Source organism: Rhineura floridana, chromosome 10 (assembly GCF_030035675.1).
Source record: "Rhineura floridana isolate rRhiFlo1 chromosome 10, rRhiFlo1.hap2, whole genome shotgun sequence".
Lineage (NCBI taxonomy): Eukaryota > Metazoa > Chordata > Lepidosauria > Squamata > Rhineuridae > Rhineura > Rhineura floridana.
In genome coordinates, this window is record NC_084489.1 from 81,428,388 (window position 1) to 81,443,829 (window position 15,442).

Genomic DNA, 15,442 nt, shown 5'->3' on the forward strand with positions numbered 1-15,442 from the left:
CAGTCATCCCCTGATGAAGGCTATATGTGAATAGCCGAAACGCGTTGGGCTTTTTATATAATTTTTATTCATAAAAATGGAATAAAATTGTGACTTTTTATCATATTGTTTTGTCATTCTGGGCACCTCCCTCCTACCACTTGTTATATTGAATGACATCCACTTTTTTTCTATCTCAACTCTCTGTGGGCCATTTTGACCGATGATGAGGCCTAGAGGGCTCTTGGAGTTCCATGCAGGGATACACCCAAAGGCCCTCCTGTTGCTTTACACAGTGGCAAAACAAAATTGAAACTAGTTTCTCAAAGCAAGTTTAGGTACATTCCTGGGTTCAAATCCAGCCTGAGCTGATGGTCACACTCACAAATAACACCCAAAGCTGGAAACAGTGGGGTTTGGTGGACCCCAAGTATTAAGGAGGAGGGAATATATAATCCTTCACTCCAACTCCCCAAACCATAGTTTATTTGTACATCTGCACAGATCTATCTTCATAGATTAGCCAAAGAGAAGCTTTGGGTTGATCATAAAATAAATATCTTGTTCAGTAAAAATGTAGTATAATGTTTCTCACAGGTTCTAGCTTATCTTCAAGCTGTGATTGCTTCAAGGAAAAACAAGAATGAGCAGGCTGCCTGTGCCTTTCTCAACGAAGCTGCAGAACTTCATTTTTCTGCTTTGCATGGTCTTCCTCTGAGCATCGAATACTATGAAAAGCTTAACCCCATGTTTTTGATTGAAATTGTGAAAGAGTATTTGATCTTCTGTCCCAAACAGGTGGGAACTTCTGTTTTGTGCTCCCTGCTTTTCCAAACAGTAGGATTGGAGGGGGCAGCCTTTGACATAGACAGCTTGCTTGTGAAGAGGGAGTGCTGAATACTTGGTGTTCGAAGTGGGATGTGTTGAGGTGGAATGCCATCCTGCTTATAATCAGTTTACACCTACAGTCATCCCATTTCTTTTCAATAGATGTAAAACCATCCCATGATGCATGATTATACAAGCACTATAAAAGTAACTTGACTCAGGGCACAGCTATTTATGGAGCAGGGAGAAGCAAGCACTTGGAAAAATACATTCCCCTTTCCTCCAACAACTGAAGCCCCAACCACTTTAAGCATTGCTTACAGTATTTTTGAAACATCTCTTTATTTACAAATGTGCTAGTTAAGCATGCACGGGGAAGCTGGCTGGCACCAGACAGACAGACTGCTAGCCTTCACAGCAGCATCAGTTCTCTCTAAAGCAAACAGAAGGCAAGAATTGCAGCTCTCCCAGCCTATAGCTTGCTAGACCTCTGTTTCCTTTGCTGGCTACATTCCAGCTGCAAACTGTTTCTCTCCATACCCACCCAAGTAGTTGTGGGGTGGCCAGAATTTAGTTAGTTAGTTAGTTGGATGATTTATTTACTATTTCCTCAAGCCACATGGTGGTTTACAACAAAATCAAATAAGTCAAAAAGAATACATAAAATCCATAAAAAGATACAACCTTTTAAAAAAACTCATAACAAATCACTACATAACAATTACTAGTCTAATCGGGTTTCTCCTCCAAATGTCTGCTGCAAATGGTGCGTCTTATGTAACCAGCTAAAGCTTTAAGAGATGGGGCCAGATGCACCTCAGTAGGGAGGGAGTTCCACATGTGAGGAGCTGTCACTGCCAAGGCCCTTCCCCTGGACCCCACACCATCCTGTGTAGGCACCACCAAGGGGGCCTCACCTGCTGACCTTAAAGCATAGGTAGTTGAATATGAAAGAAGTCATTCTTGCAAATATTTGATTTCCAGGATATTTAGAGCTTTAAATGCCAAAGTGAAGCATCTTGAATTAAGCCCAGAAAACAATTGGCAACCAGTGTAGCTATTTTAAGATAGAGGCAATATGCTCACAGTCTGCTGTTCCTGCCAGCATTCTCAGCATTTTGCACTACTTGCAGTTTCTGGACTGTCTTCAAGGGCAGCCCCATGTAGAGTGCATTGCAACAGTAGCTTGGAAGATACCAGACAATGAGTGACCATGGCCAGGCAGTTCCTCTCCAGAATTGGCATAGTTGGTACACCAAGCCGAGTCAGATGTAGGTGCTCCTTGCCACCGGGGTCACATGGGCCTCAAGTGATAGCAATGGTTCCAAGAGCACCCCATATTGTGTGTCTGCTCCAAAGGGACTGCAACGCCTTTAAGAACAAGTAACTCTGCCAGCTCTTGGTCATGGGCACCACCCACATATAACACTTGGTTTTGCCTGGATTCGGATTCAGCTAGTAGCCATGGGTTTTTAAAAAAACCCTCACCACTCATTGAAGAAAGCATATTTTATCCATCAGCGCCCATTGAGTATGTTCAGGCCCAGGGTTTAGACTTCTGTTATCGAAGGGGTCTGATGTCATGAAGCATGAGAAAGACTGGATTCAGGAACCATTTCCAGTGAGAGAGATTTGCATGGACGTGGAGCCCTGAGAACTAGCAGTATGTTTACCTGCACAGTCTGAGGAGGCATCCCTGTATTCTTCCTCTAAATGTTGCTCTTCAGAACCCTTAGCAATGCAAGAGAGCATCTCTCCACTACCACACCACATCAAGGGGCAATAGGAGCCTTACAATTTCCACTGGAATCAGGACCGCGTGAATAGGGCATGTGCCCTCTGAGTCCCAACCATTTCTTGGAGTGGGGGGAGAGCTTGCGACACCGAATTAACAAGTAAGGCTAAATCTCTCCAGACCATTGATGGACGGAGTGTGCTGCTCTTGCCTGACTCTGCATCCAACTCGACATTAAACACAAAATAAAAAATGCTGGAACCAATAATAAGGATGTGTGTACAAGCCACAATTTATAAATGCAAAACTCAGACAGCAATAAGTAGAAAAATGCAAAACAGATAAATGAAACTGAGGGATTGATAGCTGCCATTTGACATATTCCTTGTACTTACATCCTCTGTTGTTGTGAAACAAGTTGGCAGTCTTGGAGAGCTCATTACTGATATACTTTGGAGTTCTGTTTCACTTTTATTTGTTCCGTATTTATACATTGTTTTGTCCACATTATCTGTGTTTTACATTTTTGTATTTATTACTGCCTGGTTTGCATTTATAGACTGTGGCTTGTACACACATCCTTGTTATTGGTTCCAGCATTTTTGGTTTTGTGTTTTATGTTACATCATTGGGAACCTCGCCTTTGTTTCTTCTGTATCCAACTCTGCAGTGAGCTGGCCATGGTCCTGCTCTCCTGTGAGCTTCACTGGGCTCCTGCCAAGCTTTGCCAGTACTCTCTGTGGACCAGCCTGAACAGGATACATACTTAGCTATTCAGAAACCTAATGCTGGCTCTTCACTTGACAACACAGTAACATTTCTGCTACAATATATTGGATTAATTGTCATACATTCCTTCATTCCTCTCTGTTCTGTAATAAATAGTGAAATCATAATTTATAAATGATTCCATAAGTTGCCAGGTATGTTCATGGAAGTCTTGTGTGATGGTTAGTGAGACTGAAGTTCATAAACAGCAGGGGATTCCTGGGCTAGACTTAGGAATTGTATACTGAACAAATTTATTTTGCCCTATATTTTATTTTTCTGGAGAATATGTAATTACAATTTCCCCCCCATAGCCTCGGTTACCAGGTCAAGTTTTATCTTCACTTCTTAAGCAGGCAACTATAATTTTGAATCCACTTGTGAAAGCCACCCCTGGAATGATTGAACCTCTTTTCCTAATGGCACAGGTTAAATATTTGTCAGGTAAGTTGAGATCCAATTGTCTACTCGGGGGGGGGGGGAGTAACGATTCCTTGGATTTTAAATTATTAGTACTTTTCCGTTAGATTTTTTTTTTAATTGACCTCAATAAAGGCTGAACATTAAAAGGCTTTAAAGAAGTCTCCCTTTTTGTGTGAGTGCTCTTTTTGCTTAAACTGTGTTTATGAGAAAGAAGTGGGGACAACTTGGGAAGGGAGTGGTAGGGCAGACAGGGTGAGGTTTCTTCTCAATTTCTCTCCCCCTCCATAAGTTCTGAGTCTGGCTATGGGACCTTGACTATGCCTGCCATGCCCTAAGAGCTCCTCAGTCTGTTCTCCATGGCCTCACAATGGAGTTGAGGCTGAAGGATAGGCAGTCTGTGCCACCTCCTCTTCTCCTTCAGTTGTGACGTTTATCCTGGAAAATATTCCATTTATACCCTTCTTTTCCACATACTAGGTGCCCAAGACCTATTTGCCTCAGAGAAATGACTTCTTACTTGGTCCCATCAGTGGGAGGAACCTGTTAGTCCCTGTGATTGGTTCAGGATGGCAAGGACCATAGGTCATTAGTAGAGCATATGCTCTGTATCTCCAGTTAAAAGGACCAGGCACATCTGCCTGAGACCCTGAAGAGCTACTGCCAGTCAGAGTAGACAGTACTGGGCTAGATAGGCCAGATAGAAGGTAGCCTTCATTGTTCCCCTCTTCAGCGCAAAACCCATTGCAGGGGCTTTTGTTTGAAGGGAAGTTGTAGTCTACTTCAGCAGCCTCTCAAACATCCACCCACAATCTGCTGAGGGTGTGCATGTACCTCCAAGATGCTCTGTAGGTAGAGATTTTGCTTGGTAGTGGAGGGCAAAATGCACATCCTTTCTTCAGACTATGGCAGTGCCATGCAAATGAAGAAATCAGCCTTTCACCCAGTTTGATACCTTGTGTAAAAATGAGGTGTCATGCATTTAAATACATTTGCATGTGTTAGAAATGTTTGGTCTTTCAGTAGGGATTATTGAGGAATTAGTTCTTTGTTTCTCTACCATTCACACATACTGTATAGATAGGACTACATTTCCTGTAAGGAAGATCATGTTAAATCAAGTCTTGCAAGATTACCTCCCAGGACTCTAATCAGCTTCTGCTTTCCAGAATGGAAGTAATAGTCTCTGTGTTAGACAGAAGCATCCTAGGAAGAACAGTGTTGCTTTCACAACATTTCAAAGATACAAGTTCAGGTGTTGGAGGATATTATTTTTAAAAAGGAATCTGAATTTCTGCTTTCTCAATTGAATTCCTCCCTTGTTAACAAGAAATAAAAAGTGGGCAGGGTTTGTTAAATGGAAGTAGCTGCTTGTGAATATGCCTGAGCCTGAAGTCTCATTTATTTCCTTACAGAGAATGAGCTTTTCACTGATGTGCATCTAAGTTAAAATTTTTGATCTTCATAAGCTAAGAAGACAAGATAATGGCTCTGATCTTCAACTTTGGGATGCAAAGAACAAAGAGTCAGAGCTATGCACTTTACAATTCCCAAGATGGCAAAATCCCATTAAAAACAGGAGTTGTCCTATTCACAACTGACAGCTCACATGGCTACTCACTTAGCCCTAATCGGAAAGGAGGGATAGCACACACCGCAAAACCCATTAACAACAATAAGGATGAAGAAGATAGTATTTAAAGAGCACTCATGGTGTCAGACCAGCTTTTTAATTTGCATGACATAATACATACCAGCAAATCTGTATGCATGTCATTTCGGGAAGGGCTGTAGCTCAGTAGTAGAGCATCTACTTTGCATGCATAAGGTCCCAAGTTCAATCCCTGGCATGCCCAGGTAGGGCTGGGAAAGGCTCGATATGAAACCCAAGAGAGCCACTACCAATCAATGTAGACTACACTGAGCTAGATGGATCATTGGTCTGACTTGGTATAAGGCAGCTTCCTATGTAAATCAGGTTCTTGTTCAGGCATCAGTCTTGCTTTTCCCCTCATGCTTCAAGCAGGGTATCTGCCTTTTAAAAAAAGGCAAGCAACGTGTGGTTTTTGCTGATAAATTTATCTTTTGCTTTATTAAAAAGAAGCCCTGAAAATGTTTATAGAACAGTTGCAAAAGTGCTCCAGGAATTGGAGGAGATGTGCTGGTGACATTGTAGGAACTAGCCAATATATTCTTCACACTGGCTTTTTTCTAGCTGAAACTGAAAATGCTGCAGACTTGCAGAACCAAGTGTTCAGATCTCAGGAGAGGTAATTTTTTTAAAAATAAAAATGCTTCATTACTGCTCCAAAAATACTACATCTGTCTTCACCTCAACGAAACAGAGTAGAATGGGATCTAGTTAGTAAACTACTGTGCTCTCTCAGGAAGGCCTGCATAAGATTTTGAGAACTTATAACAAAAGAGTAATTTGTAGAAAATTGTATGTCAAGAGCAAAATAACATGTTAGGCTATTTTGCAGGAGAACTAGAAACTGCCCAGGGTACCCTACAGCGATGTTTAGAATTGGATCCAACATCAACAGATGCCAATCTTCTTATGGCTCAGATCCACCTCTCTCAAGGAAACATCAAAGAATGTGTCCATTCACTAGAAATAGGAGTCAGCTACAATTTTCAGGTGAGCTGGAGCCCAAAATAAACATTTTAAATGCTTGTGAGCTCAGCCTCCCTATTTACTCTGGCCTTGTCCCTGTTCGTACACTAGGGATGGGGTTCGCTGCCAAGTTCCAATAAACTTGTAGTCCGATAGTCCGTCGTTCAATCCAGACCCGCCCTTTTTTTGTTCCCACTTGTTCTGGCACTTCCCAATTTGATCTGCTGTGTGTGTTTTTTTATTTTATTTGATCCACAGTGGGGGGAGGGTTGGTGATAGGAAAAAATTGCATAATTGTTAATGTAAACACTTACGTAAACGATCACTGTTCCACATGGGTTTTTTCAGTGGCGGGGGAAAAAATGAATAATTTTTAGTGTAAATGCTTATATGAATGATCACAGTGTTCCATGTGGTTCTTTTCCCTATGTACATATCAATGAGGCAGATAATCGCCTTTGAGTCTGTCTCTTGCCTCGGGCTAACTGATGTGCTGCCTAATGATTCTCTTCCCTTTCGCTATTCACTATTGTCGAATTAGTTTGTCAACAGCACTGCCCCAGCATCACCACCACCACTAGTACCACCTTGTTCACACGCACACACACACACACCAGCAGTACAGATTCAAAAGCCTGTACTGGGGGACACAAGGTGATTTTGTCCAAGTGTGGCTGGTGTACTGTCTACAGTCACAGTGTAATGGTGGGAGGTGGATAGTGTAGGTCAGTCTCATCATCATCATGTTTCCCGTGCAAGAGGATGGAGATTTAGAATACTCGAAGCTGTCTTGTTTTAAAAACACGAAACTGCAGGATGATTTGACAATTAACATTGAGAACATGTATAGCCTAGAGCAGGCCAGGCAGCCAGTATGTTTTGCGTTGTATAGCGAGAATAACACATTTTTTCCGTAATATATAATGGATAAATGGTGATTGTTATCACACCTACAGTTACAAATGCAGCAGCTTTGATTACAAAGATAATTATGTAAAATGGGGGGGGGTTGAAAAAAAAATAACTTGCCAATTGCAGCCGCAGCCGCACTATGCTGATTACAGCTGCGGCTTGCCACAAGAAATCTGTGCCGGTCTGAACAGATAGCAGACTATCGAATTCATTCGGAATCCAATACTAAATCCAGTTTAGTGGATATTGTCCCCCAACCCTATTGTACACACATGCAAAGAACAGGTCAGGTAGTTTGGGCACTATATTTGGAAACTGTCATCCTTCACTCCCTTTTACAAAGAATCTAAACCTCATTACCAACCCACTGTATATCAGTGTTTTCTGTGTTGTCATCCCATCTTATTTTAGACCTGATTTGTGACTCACCACCAGCACCACGATATAATGTAATTGCAGTGCTAGCTTGTCCTGTGTGGACTGGCAAAGCATTACAGAGGCTTTGCAGGGCTCCACTGTCTTTAATTAGAAGCTTTGTCCTTATGGCTTCTGCAACTAATTGTTCCTGTTCAGTACTACACGACATGATAAATGATGAATTGCTAATGATAAATTGCCCCTTAATTGTCACTTTCAGCACAATAATTCTGTCTGCTAAGAGGTCAGTCCTATTGAATGCAATGGGGTAAATTGGATTAGGATTGCAGGCTTAATTCCTGCTCCTGAGGGTAGGGTATAATTTAATTACTGGTTTCCACTCATTCTTCCCCCCCTTTTTTGCATAACAAGGCTATTTCCCAGTTTTTCTTAAAAAAAGATCTAGTTGTAAAAAGAAACAATTTTAAAAGGAAACTAGTAATTAAAGCCCACCTTCCACGAATTAAGGGACAATTCATCAATAAATGTTGGGTCCCTCTCTACTGAACAGGAAGCAGTTGCTAGGGTCCTTTGCTGAACAGACTCTAGTGAGGATATGGAATCAACCAAGGACAGTAAATCTCAAGACACAGAGATGGCCTCTTCTAAAAGTTGGGCTACCATGAGTGCATGCCCACACACATTCACAATGAACCATTTGAGGGCTAATGTTTTCAGAATGAGGTTCTTAGTGGTTTGTCCTAGTGGTGTCACCTTTTCATATTTTTGGCAGCTTCGTGATTCTCCATGGTATCATTTCATCAAGGCTAGAGCACTGAATAAAGCCGGGGAGTATCCTGAAGCCATTAAAGTCTTAAAAATGCTGATCAGTTTACCTCAAATGAAAGGGGAAACTAAGAAAGGCCAGGGGTCCTGTATAACTATGAGTGAACAAGTCTCCATCTACCTGGAACTTGCCGAAGCTCTGCGACTCAATGGGGAACTGGTAAGACGTTCTATAAATGATCTGCTCAGTAAATCCAATGTCAATGTTTTTTAAAGGAAGCAAGACCCTTTCGACTTGAGAACTAACTTAATGAACACATTCAGGGTAGAGAAATACTTGCAGTTGTGCTGGCTACATTGTGTCTCCTCTTCTGTTTTCTGAAGCCGAAGACACACAACGCTAGTCAAACTCTGCCCCTTTTTACTCCGAAACCTGGGGAAATGCAGCTCCAGTGCATTTCGCCATGAAGTCACCTTCACACACGAATCAAAACTGTTTGGTAGATAGTGTTTTATGTGAGTTATAAATCAAGATGTCAAATTATTAGTTTCTGAATATTTGTGCCTCTGCTCAAGGGAGTTAAGTGGATTAGTAATTTGCCTTGTATCTGTGTATTAGAGATAAGCATGTAAGAAATACAATAATAACAATAATTTTAAAAAGCTGAATGTTGCACCAGGAAGTCTCCAGTTCACATTTCACCTCTACCATGACCTCATTCAGCCTTAAGCAAGCCATTCTCAGCTTCAGCTCTCCTTCTGGAATGAGGGGATAGTAATACTGATAACCATCAGGTAACCTCCCTGGTAGACTGTGGGACTGCTGTGGACATAATGTATCTCAACTTCAGCAAAGCTTTTGACAGAGGGCCCCGTGATATTCTGATTAGCAAGCTAGCTGAGCGTGGGATGGATGGAACAACTATCAGGTGGATCCACAGTTGGCTCCCAGAATCATACTGAAGAGTGCTTATCAATGGTCCCTTCTCAAACTGGGGGGAGGTAACGAGGGGGATACCGCAGGGCTCGGTCCTGGGCCCAGTGCTCTTCAACGTTTCCATGAATGACTTGAACAAGGAGGTGTAGGGAATGCTTCTCAAATTTGCAGATAATACAAAATTGGGAGGAGTAGCTAATACCTTGGAAGACAGAAACGAAATTCAAAGGGATCTTGATAGGCCAGAGCATTGGGCTGAAAACAACAATGAAATTTAACAGGGATAAGTGCAAAGTTATATACCTAGGAAAAAGAAACCAAATGCACAGTTATAAAATGGGGGATATTTGGCTCAGCAGTACTACATGTAAGAAGGATCTTGGGGTGGTTGTTGATCACAAGCTGAATATGAGCCAACCGTGTGATGCAGCTGCAAAAAAGGCAAATACTATTTTATAGTATAGTTTCCAAATCACGTGAAGTATTGGTTCCCCTTTATTCAGCTCTGGTTAAGCCTCATCTTGAGTGCTGCATCCAGTTCTGGACACCGCACTTTAAGAAGGATGCAGACCAACTGGAACAGGTTCAGAGGAGGGCAACAAGGATCACCGGGACTGAAAACAAAGTCTTATGAGGAGAGACTGAAAGAAATCAGCACGTTTAGCCTTGAGAAAAGACTGAGGGGAGACATAATGGCACCCTTTAAATACTTGAAAGGTTGCCACACAGAGGAGGCTTCTCGATCATCCCAGAGTGCAGGACACAGAATAATGGGCTCAAGTTACAGGAAGCTAGATTTCAGCCGAACATCAAGAAAAACTTCCTAACTGTTAGAGCCATACGCCAGTGGAACCAATTACCTAGGGAGGTGGTGGGCTCTCCAACACTGTAGGCATTCAAGAGGCAGCTGGACAGCCACCTGTCGGGTATGCTTTACTTTGGATTGCTGCGTTGAGCAGGGGGTTGGACTTGATGGCCTTATAGTTAAAAGGAGCTTGGTTCCTGGAGGATTTCTTAACTGAGGCATTACTGTGTGTGAAGGTCTTTGAACACTCAAAAACTGCTATGTTAATTATTATTAGTAGTAGCAGTAATTTTTATCATTGCCTTTGCTCCATAGCATTTAAGTTTGTGAAGAGTTTTTATGTATTTTTGTAACATTCTAGCATGAAGCTACCAAGATAATGCAGGATGCCATTAATGAATTTAATGGGACATCAGAAGAAATCCGTGTCACTGTTGCTAATGTAGATTTGGCTCTCAGCAAAGGTGAAGTGGATTTAGCCCTAACTATGTTGAGGAATATCACACCAAACCAGCCATATTACACAGAAGTTAAGGAAAAGATGGCTCAGATTTACCTTCAGGTCCGAAAGGATAAGAGACTGTACATTGGATGCTATTGGTAATGTTATTTCAAGTTAATTTTGCTATTTACAAGTATTCATTTTCATTTTTTGCTTTAGGTGGAGGAAGTCTAGAACATTAGAGCAAGGATTATTTGGGAGACTATCCTAACATTTTAGAACAGGGGTGTCTAACCTTTTTCAGCCTAAGAGCTGAAAAATCAGCCACTCCTACCAGGTCCGCATGCTTATGGTTGGCATGGCCAAGGTGGGCATGGCTCACACACACTTCTCGGGTGTACATTCACCACATATAACAAATGGGCCAAACACATTCAGACAGCCCCCCACACTCTTCTATCAATCAGCAGAGGAGCAGGGGATGATTCCTCTCCATCACATCACTATGCTGAGAGGACATGTTCGTCTCCTTCAATGCCAGCACTGCGGTGAGAAGGAAAACCACTCTCTCTGCTCTTCAGAGATCAATATCTGAAAACCAGAGAGAGTGATTTTCCTCCCCATTGCAATGCTGGCTTAGGAGGAGGGAAACCTCAGCACAGCGATACAATGGGGAGGAAAGCCCCATCTTCTCACCAGTCCCAGGCTATGGTCTGAAGGCACATGAGGCCAGCACCCTGCTGAAGCTAAGCAGGCAGGTCTGGTCAGTGCCTGGATGGGAGATTGCCTGGGAACCATATGTAAGCCGCCTTGGGTTTTCAATCATGAAAAAGGCGGGGTAGAAATGTAATAATTAAATAATAATAATACCTTTCAAAGATTGCTTTTCCTTCTCATTCATTGATGTTTGCTAGATGGCCTTAGTGCTCACGAAACAAGGAGAAGCACTTACCGAATCTTCCAATATTCCACTTTAGTGGATGATCCCTGGTTCTAGTATTATGATACAGGAGGGAAAGTGTTTCTCTGTCCGCATGATTCCCACCATGCATAATTTTATGCACCTCTATCATGACATCATCCCCCCATGCTTATTTCCCTTTGTCTCAACAAAAAAGCCCCGAATGTTGTTGTCTTTCCTCATGGGTGAATTGCTTCAACACCTTGATCATATTGGTTGCTCTTTTCTAAACCTGTCAAACACCAGGGGTTTTGAAAGCCGCTTTGCTCCTTGTGCCAGCAGGACAGCTTGAAAATGGGAGAAACTTCTGGCCTGAACTTTGAGGCATTACAGTGGGCCAGGCCCAGAAGGTACACTGCTATCTTCAGCCCAGCAGTGATCAGGTGACCTAAAAAGCCAACAAGGCCCCATCTGACATGTAATTGCTCACTCTGGCACAGCTCTTCAGGATGCTTTGAAGCTCTACTGAACTATTTACCTGCTTCCAAGCCTTGACACCCAGACTCCTGTGTAAAGCAACTTACTTTTTAATAGAATTGCTGGCAGGGAGCTTGTCACTTGAAACTGAATCCTTGCCAGATAGCAGTAAGAACAAATCTGCTAACAAGGAAAGGCACTCCATGGAGTCCTTCCCACAGAGTGGATCTACACTTGAGGGACACTATTTTGTATTGTAGACACTGCACAAATAGCCACAAGACAGGCATGAGGTGCCTAGGGCTATTTCACACGTGCATATTCATCATTGGATGGTTTGCAGGTGTAAATGGCTAGTAAAACTTCCATACCTCCTCATTAAGCATAATGCTTTTCAGTGGAATCAGTTCACATATTCAGCAGCCAATCATCAGGTACAGAGAAGTCAAGTGATGCATATATATGCATGAATCGGACTAAATCTTCTACAAGTGGAGCACCAATTGATCACATATATCTGATCCTGCAGATATAGGTTATGTTTGGAAGGTAGTTCACTAGCTTAATTCTAGTGCTATTTTGGAGTTCATAATGTGTCGTATCCATTTTATTGTAGGAACTATTGCAATTAAGGCAGCTGTGCCAATTTCAAAATGTCAATTTTTCTCTCTCAATTGTTTGTGAAGCTATAAAATCATGCTGTGTACACTGAGTATGCTTGTCATTTCTTAAATAACATTCCTCTTTTTATCTAGTGAGCTGTGTGAAAATATGCCGAGTCCTCATACAAGCCTTCTCTTGGGTGACGCCTACATGAATATTCAAGAGGTTAGTGTACAGGAATGGTTTGATCAGTGAAACTATAGTCATTTCCAATAAAATGCAAATGTTATACTTAGAAATCTAAAATGTTGGATTGCAGGTATGTGTGTGAAGCATTTTGAATACCCCAAAGTGCTACAAAAACGCTTGTTGTTATTGTCATTGTTATTCAGCATTGGGTGAGAAGTTTGTTCAGCACCAGGAAACTTGCACTGGAAAGAAGATTTAATTATTACTTATCCTTTCCATAGCACCTTTGCTGAGCAATGTGCTTTAAAAAATACTTTCCTCCTTTACCTTTCACTTGGGCCTCCGTAGACTGACTTCACCCTGGGCCTCCTTAGAGTAACTGCGCTGGTAGATGTGACCGACTCCCAAATCAGAACTTTTTGACTGTTGTATGAGAGATATGTACAGAGATCCTGGCATGCTGGAGTAATTCTTGATGAGCGAGTGAAGGAAAGCTTTGCATTTCTCAGGATCCTCTTTCATCCTGGACCTTCACACTTGCCCCACATTTTGAGAATGTAGGCCTTGACCTTTGACCTGAGATCCAAGTCCAGCCCTCTGCCTATCCTCTTGTCTAGAGTGGACCTCTTAACTAATCTGCCTGCTATAATCTACTACCAACTCTTTCAGACATAGCTGCCTGCCAATACTGCCAGTTACAAAACAAGTTTTTCACTAAATGAAACTTATATTAAGCTACTTGTAACTAACAAGCCCCACTGATTCCACAGGATTGTGTGCAAGTTTCCCTGGATCAGGGTATAAAGAGTTCAACAATAAAAGTGGCTTTCAAGTTTAAATTCAATCAATCCCAAAGGTCACATAAATAAAAAACCCCATGATGAGCTTCTAAATGTTCCACTAAAATTCCTTCTTGATACTCCCTCACCAGAGCTTTTCCATCTCTCCAAATGAAATTGAAACTAAGACTGCAGTCCTGTGCATTTTTACTCAGGAGTAACTCCTGTTGTACTCAGTGGGTCTGACTTCCAAAGAAACAAGCATAGGCTCAAGCTGCTCATCGCTGGAGAACAAGAAATGCGAAACTGCAAAAATAACTTTATTAATGTTACATGAATGACTGCCATTTTTGTCATTTATTTTAGCCTGAGAAAGCTTTGGAAGTTTATGAAGCAGCTCAGAAGAAGAATCCCTTGGATGCAACAGTGGCAAGGAAAATTGGGAAAGCATTTGTGTATACCCACCAATATAACAAGGTTCAGAAATAGATCATTCTTTTTGTTGAACAGGGCCAAGCCAGGGAAACAAGCAGCCTATTGTCCTCTCTCGATCTATCCAATGAATGGGTTTTTTTCCATGGATTTTTTTCATTCAGATGTGTATTAAGGGACATGACCTAGGATCAGTCTGCTTGGTTCTAGAGCTCCACAGTGCCAAGCAAGGCATTTGTACCTCGATTCAAGTATGTTTGTATAGCTCAGGAGACTGGTGAGGCTGTCTACTCAATTTCAAAGGGGGGGAGAAAGAAATAGTGAAATCTAAGCTACACAAACGGAAGAATCATGTGGAGTAGCCCTCACTGGACCATACGACTTAAGGCTAAAGTTGGAGACTGCATGTTTGAATGCTTCCCCCTTTTAAAATAGAATTAAAAAATCCTATTGGGGAGATGTGTTTTTACCTAGCCTTCTCCCTGACATTATATCTATTATATATATTTTTTATGTGCAGGACTTTTTCTTACATAGGAACTGCCTTATACCGAATCAGACTAATTGGTCAATACAGTTCAGTATTATCTTACGCTGACTGGCAGCAACTCTCCATGGTTGCTCTCCTAGCCCTACCTGCGGATGCTGGGGATTGAACCTGGGACCTTCTGCATGAAAGCAGGTGCTCTTCCACTTAACTATGGCCTTTCCCCTTGCAAATACTCCCCAATATACTGAAGAGCATTCAAACCTGTAGCCAAGTGGCAGAGCAGCAGCATCTGATTTTCCTGATCATATAACTCAGCTTTAAGATTTGCAGATATCACAAAACATATATTTCCTTTGCAGCTCATAGCTGAAGTTCATCAGTTGAAATGTACTTGTTTATTTCAGGCTATCAATTACTACGAAGTTGCTCTTAAGATGAGTGAGCAGGACTTCTTGTGTCATGATCTTGCTGATCTCCTGTTAAAGCTCAAAAAGTTTGGCAAAGCAGAGAAAGTTCTAAACCAAGCACTAGATCATGACCCTGGTAATGTCTCTCTTTCCTTGGAATCTTACACTGGAGCTTTCATCTTGATTTCAGGCAGAAACATTTTATATTGTCCACTTCACTAAACATTTGCATAGGAGCAACCTCGGGCTAGCTGTCATCCTAGTACTACTACATTGAAAGATCCTGATTGGCTACTTGTTTATGACCAGATATTAAATAATCCTGCTGCTTGCAGAACAGTGTGTTGACACCTCACTTGTTCCACAAGGAGATGGAACAATAATTCATGTCATCCTGCATGGGATTTCTCTACTCCTGTTTGGGTATACCTGACATCAGTGGAATGTTATGATGCAAGTGTCCTCTAGAGAGGGCACGTGGTATCCACAATAGGAGGGCTAGGTTTTACAGAGTGCAGGATTGGGCTCTTTGCAAGAAGAGGGTAGTCTATTGCTTATTGCAAACCATCATCCAAGCT

At 41.9% G+C, this 15,442-nt stretch overlaps 1 protein-coding gene across 1 annotated transcript in view; it reads left to right on the forward strand.

Moving 5' to 3' along the window:
- Positions 1–15,442, forward strand: part of TTC21A (tetratricopeptide repeat domain 21A) — a 48,528-nt gene that overhangs the window by 14,585 nt on the left and 18,501 nt on the right. The window contains exons 11-18 of the mRNA XM_061587871.1: positions 577–777; positions 3,625–3,754; positions 6,214–6,371; positions 8,410–8,622; positions 10,506–10,744; positions 12,720–12,792; positions 13,902–14,012; positions 14,862–15,000. Of these exons, the coding sequence (XP_061443855.1) occupies positions 577–777; positions 3,625–3,754; positions 6,214–6,371; positions 8,410–8,622; positions 10,506–10,744; positions 12,720–12,792; positions 13,902–14,012; positions 14,862–15,000 (1,264 nt within the window). The remainder of the gene's footprint in view (positions 1–576; positions 778–3,624; positions 3,755–6,213; positions 6,372–8,409; positions 8,623–10,505; positions 10,745–12,719; positions 12,793–13,901; positions 14,013–14,861; positions 15,001–15,442) is intronic.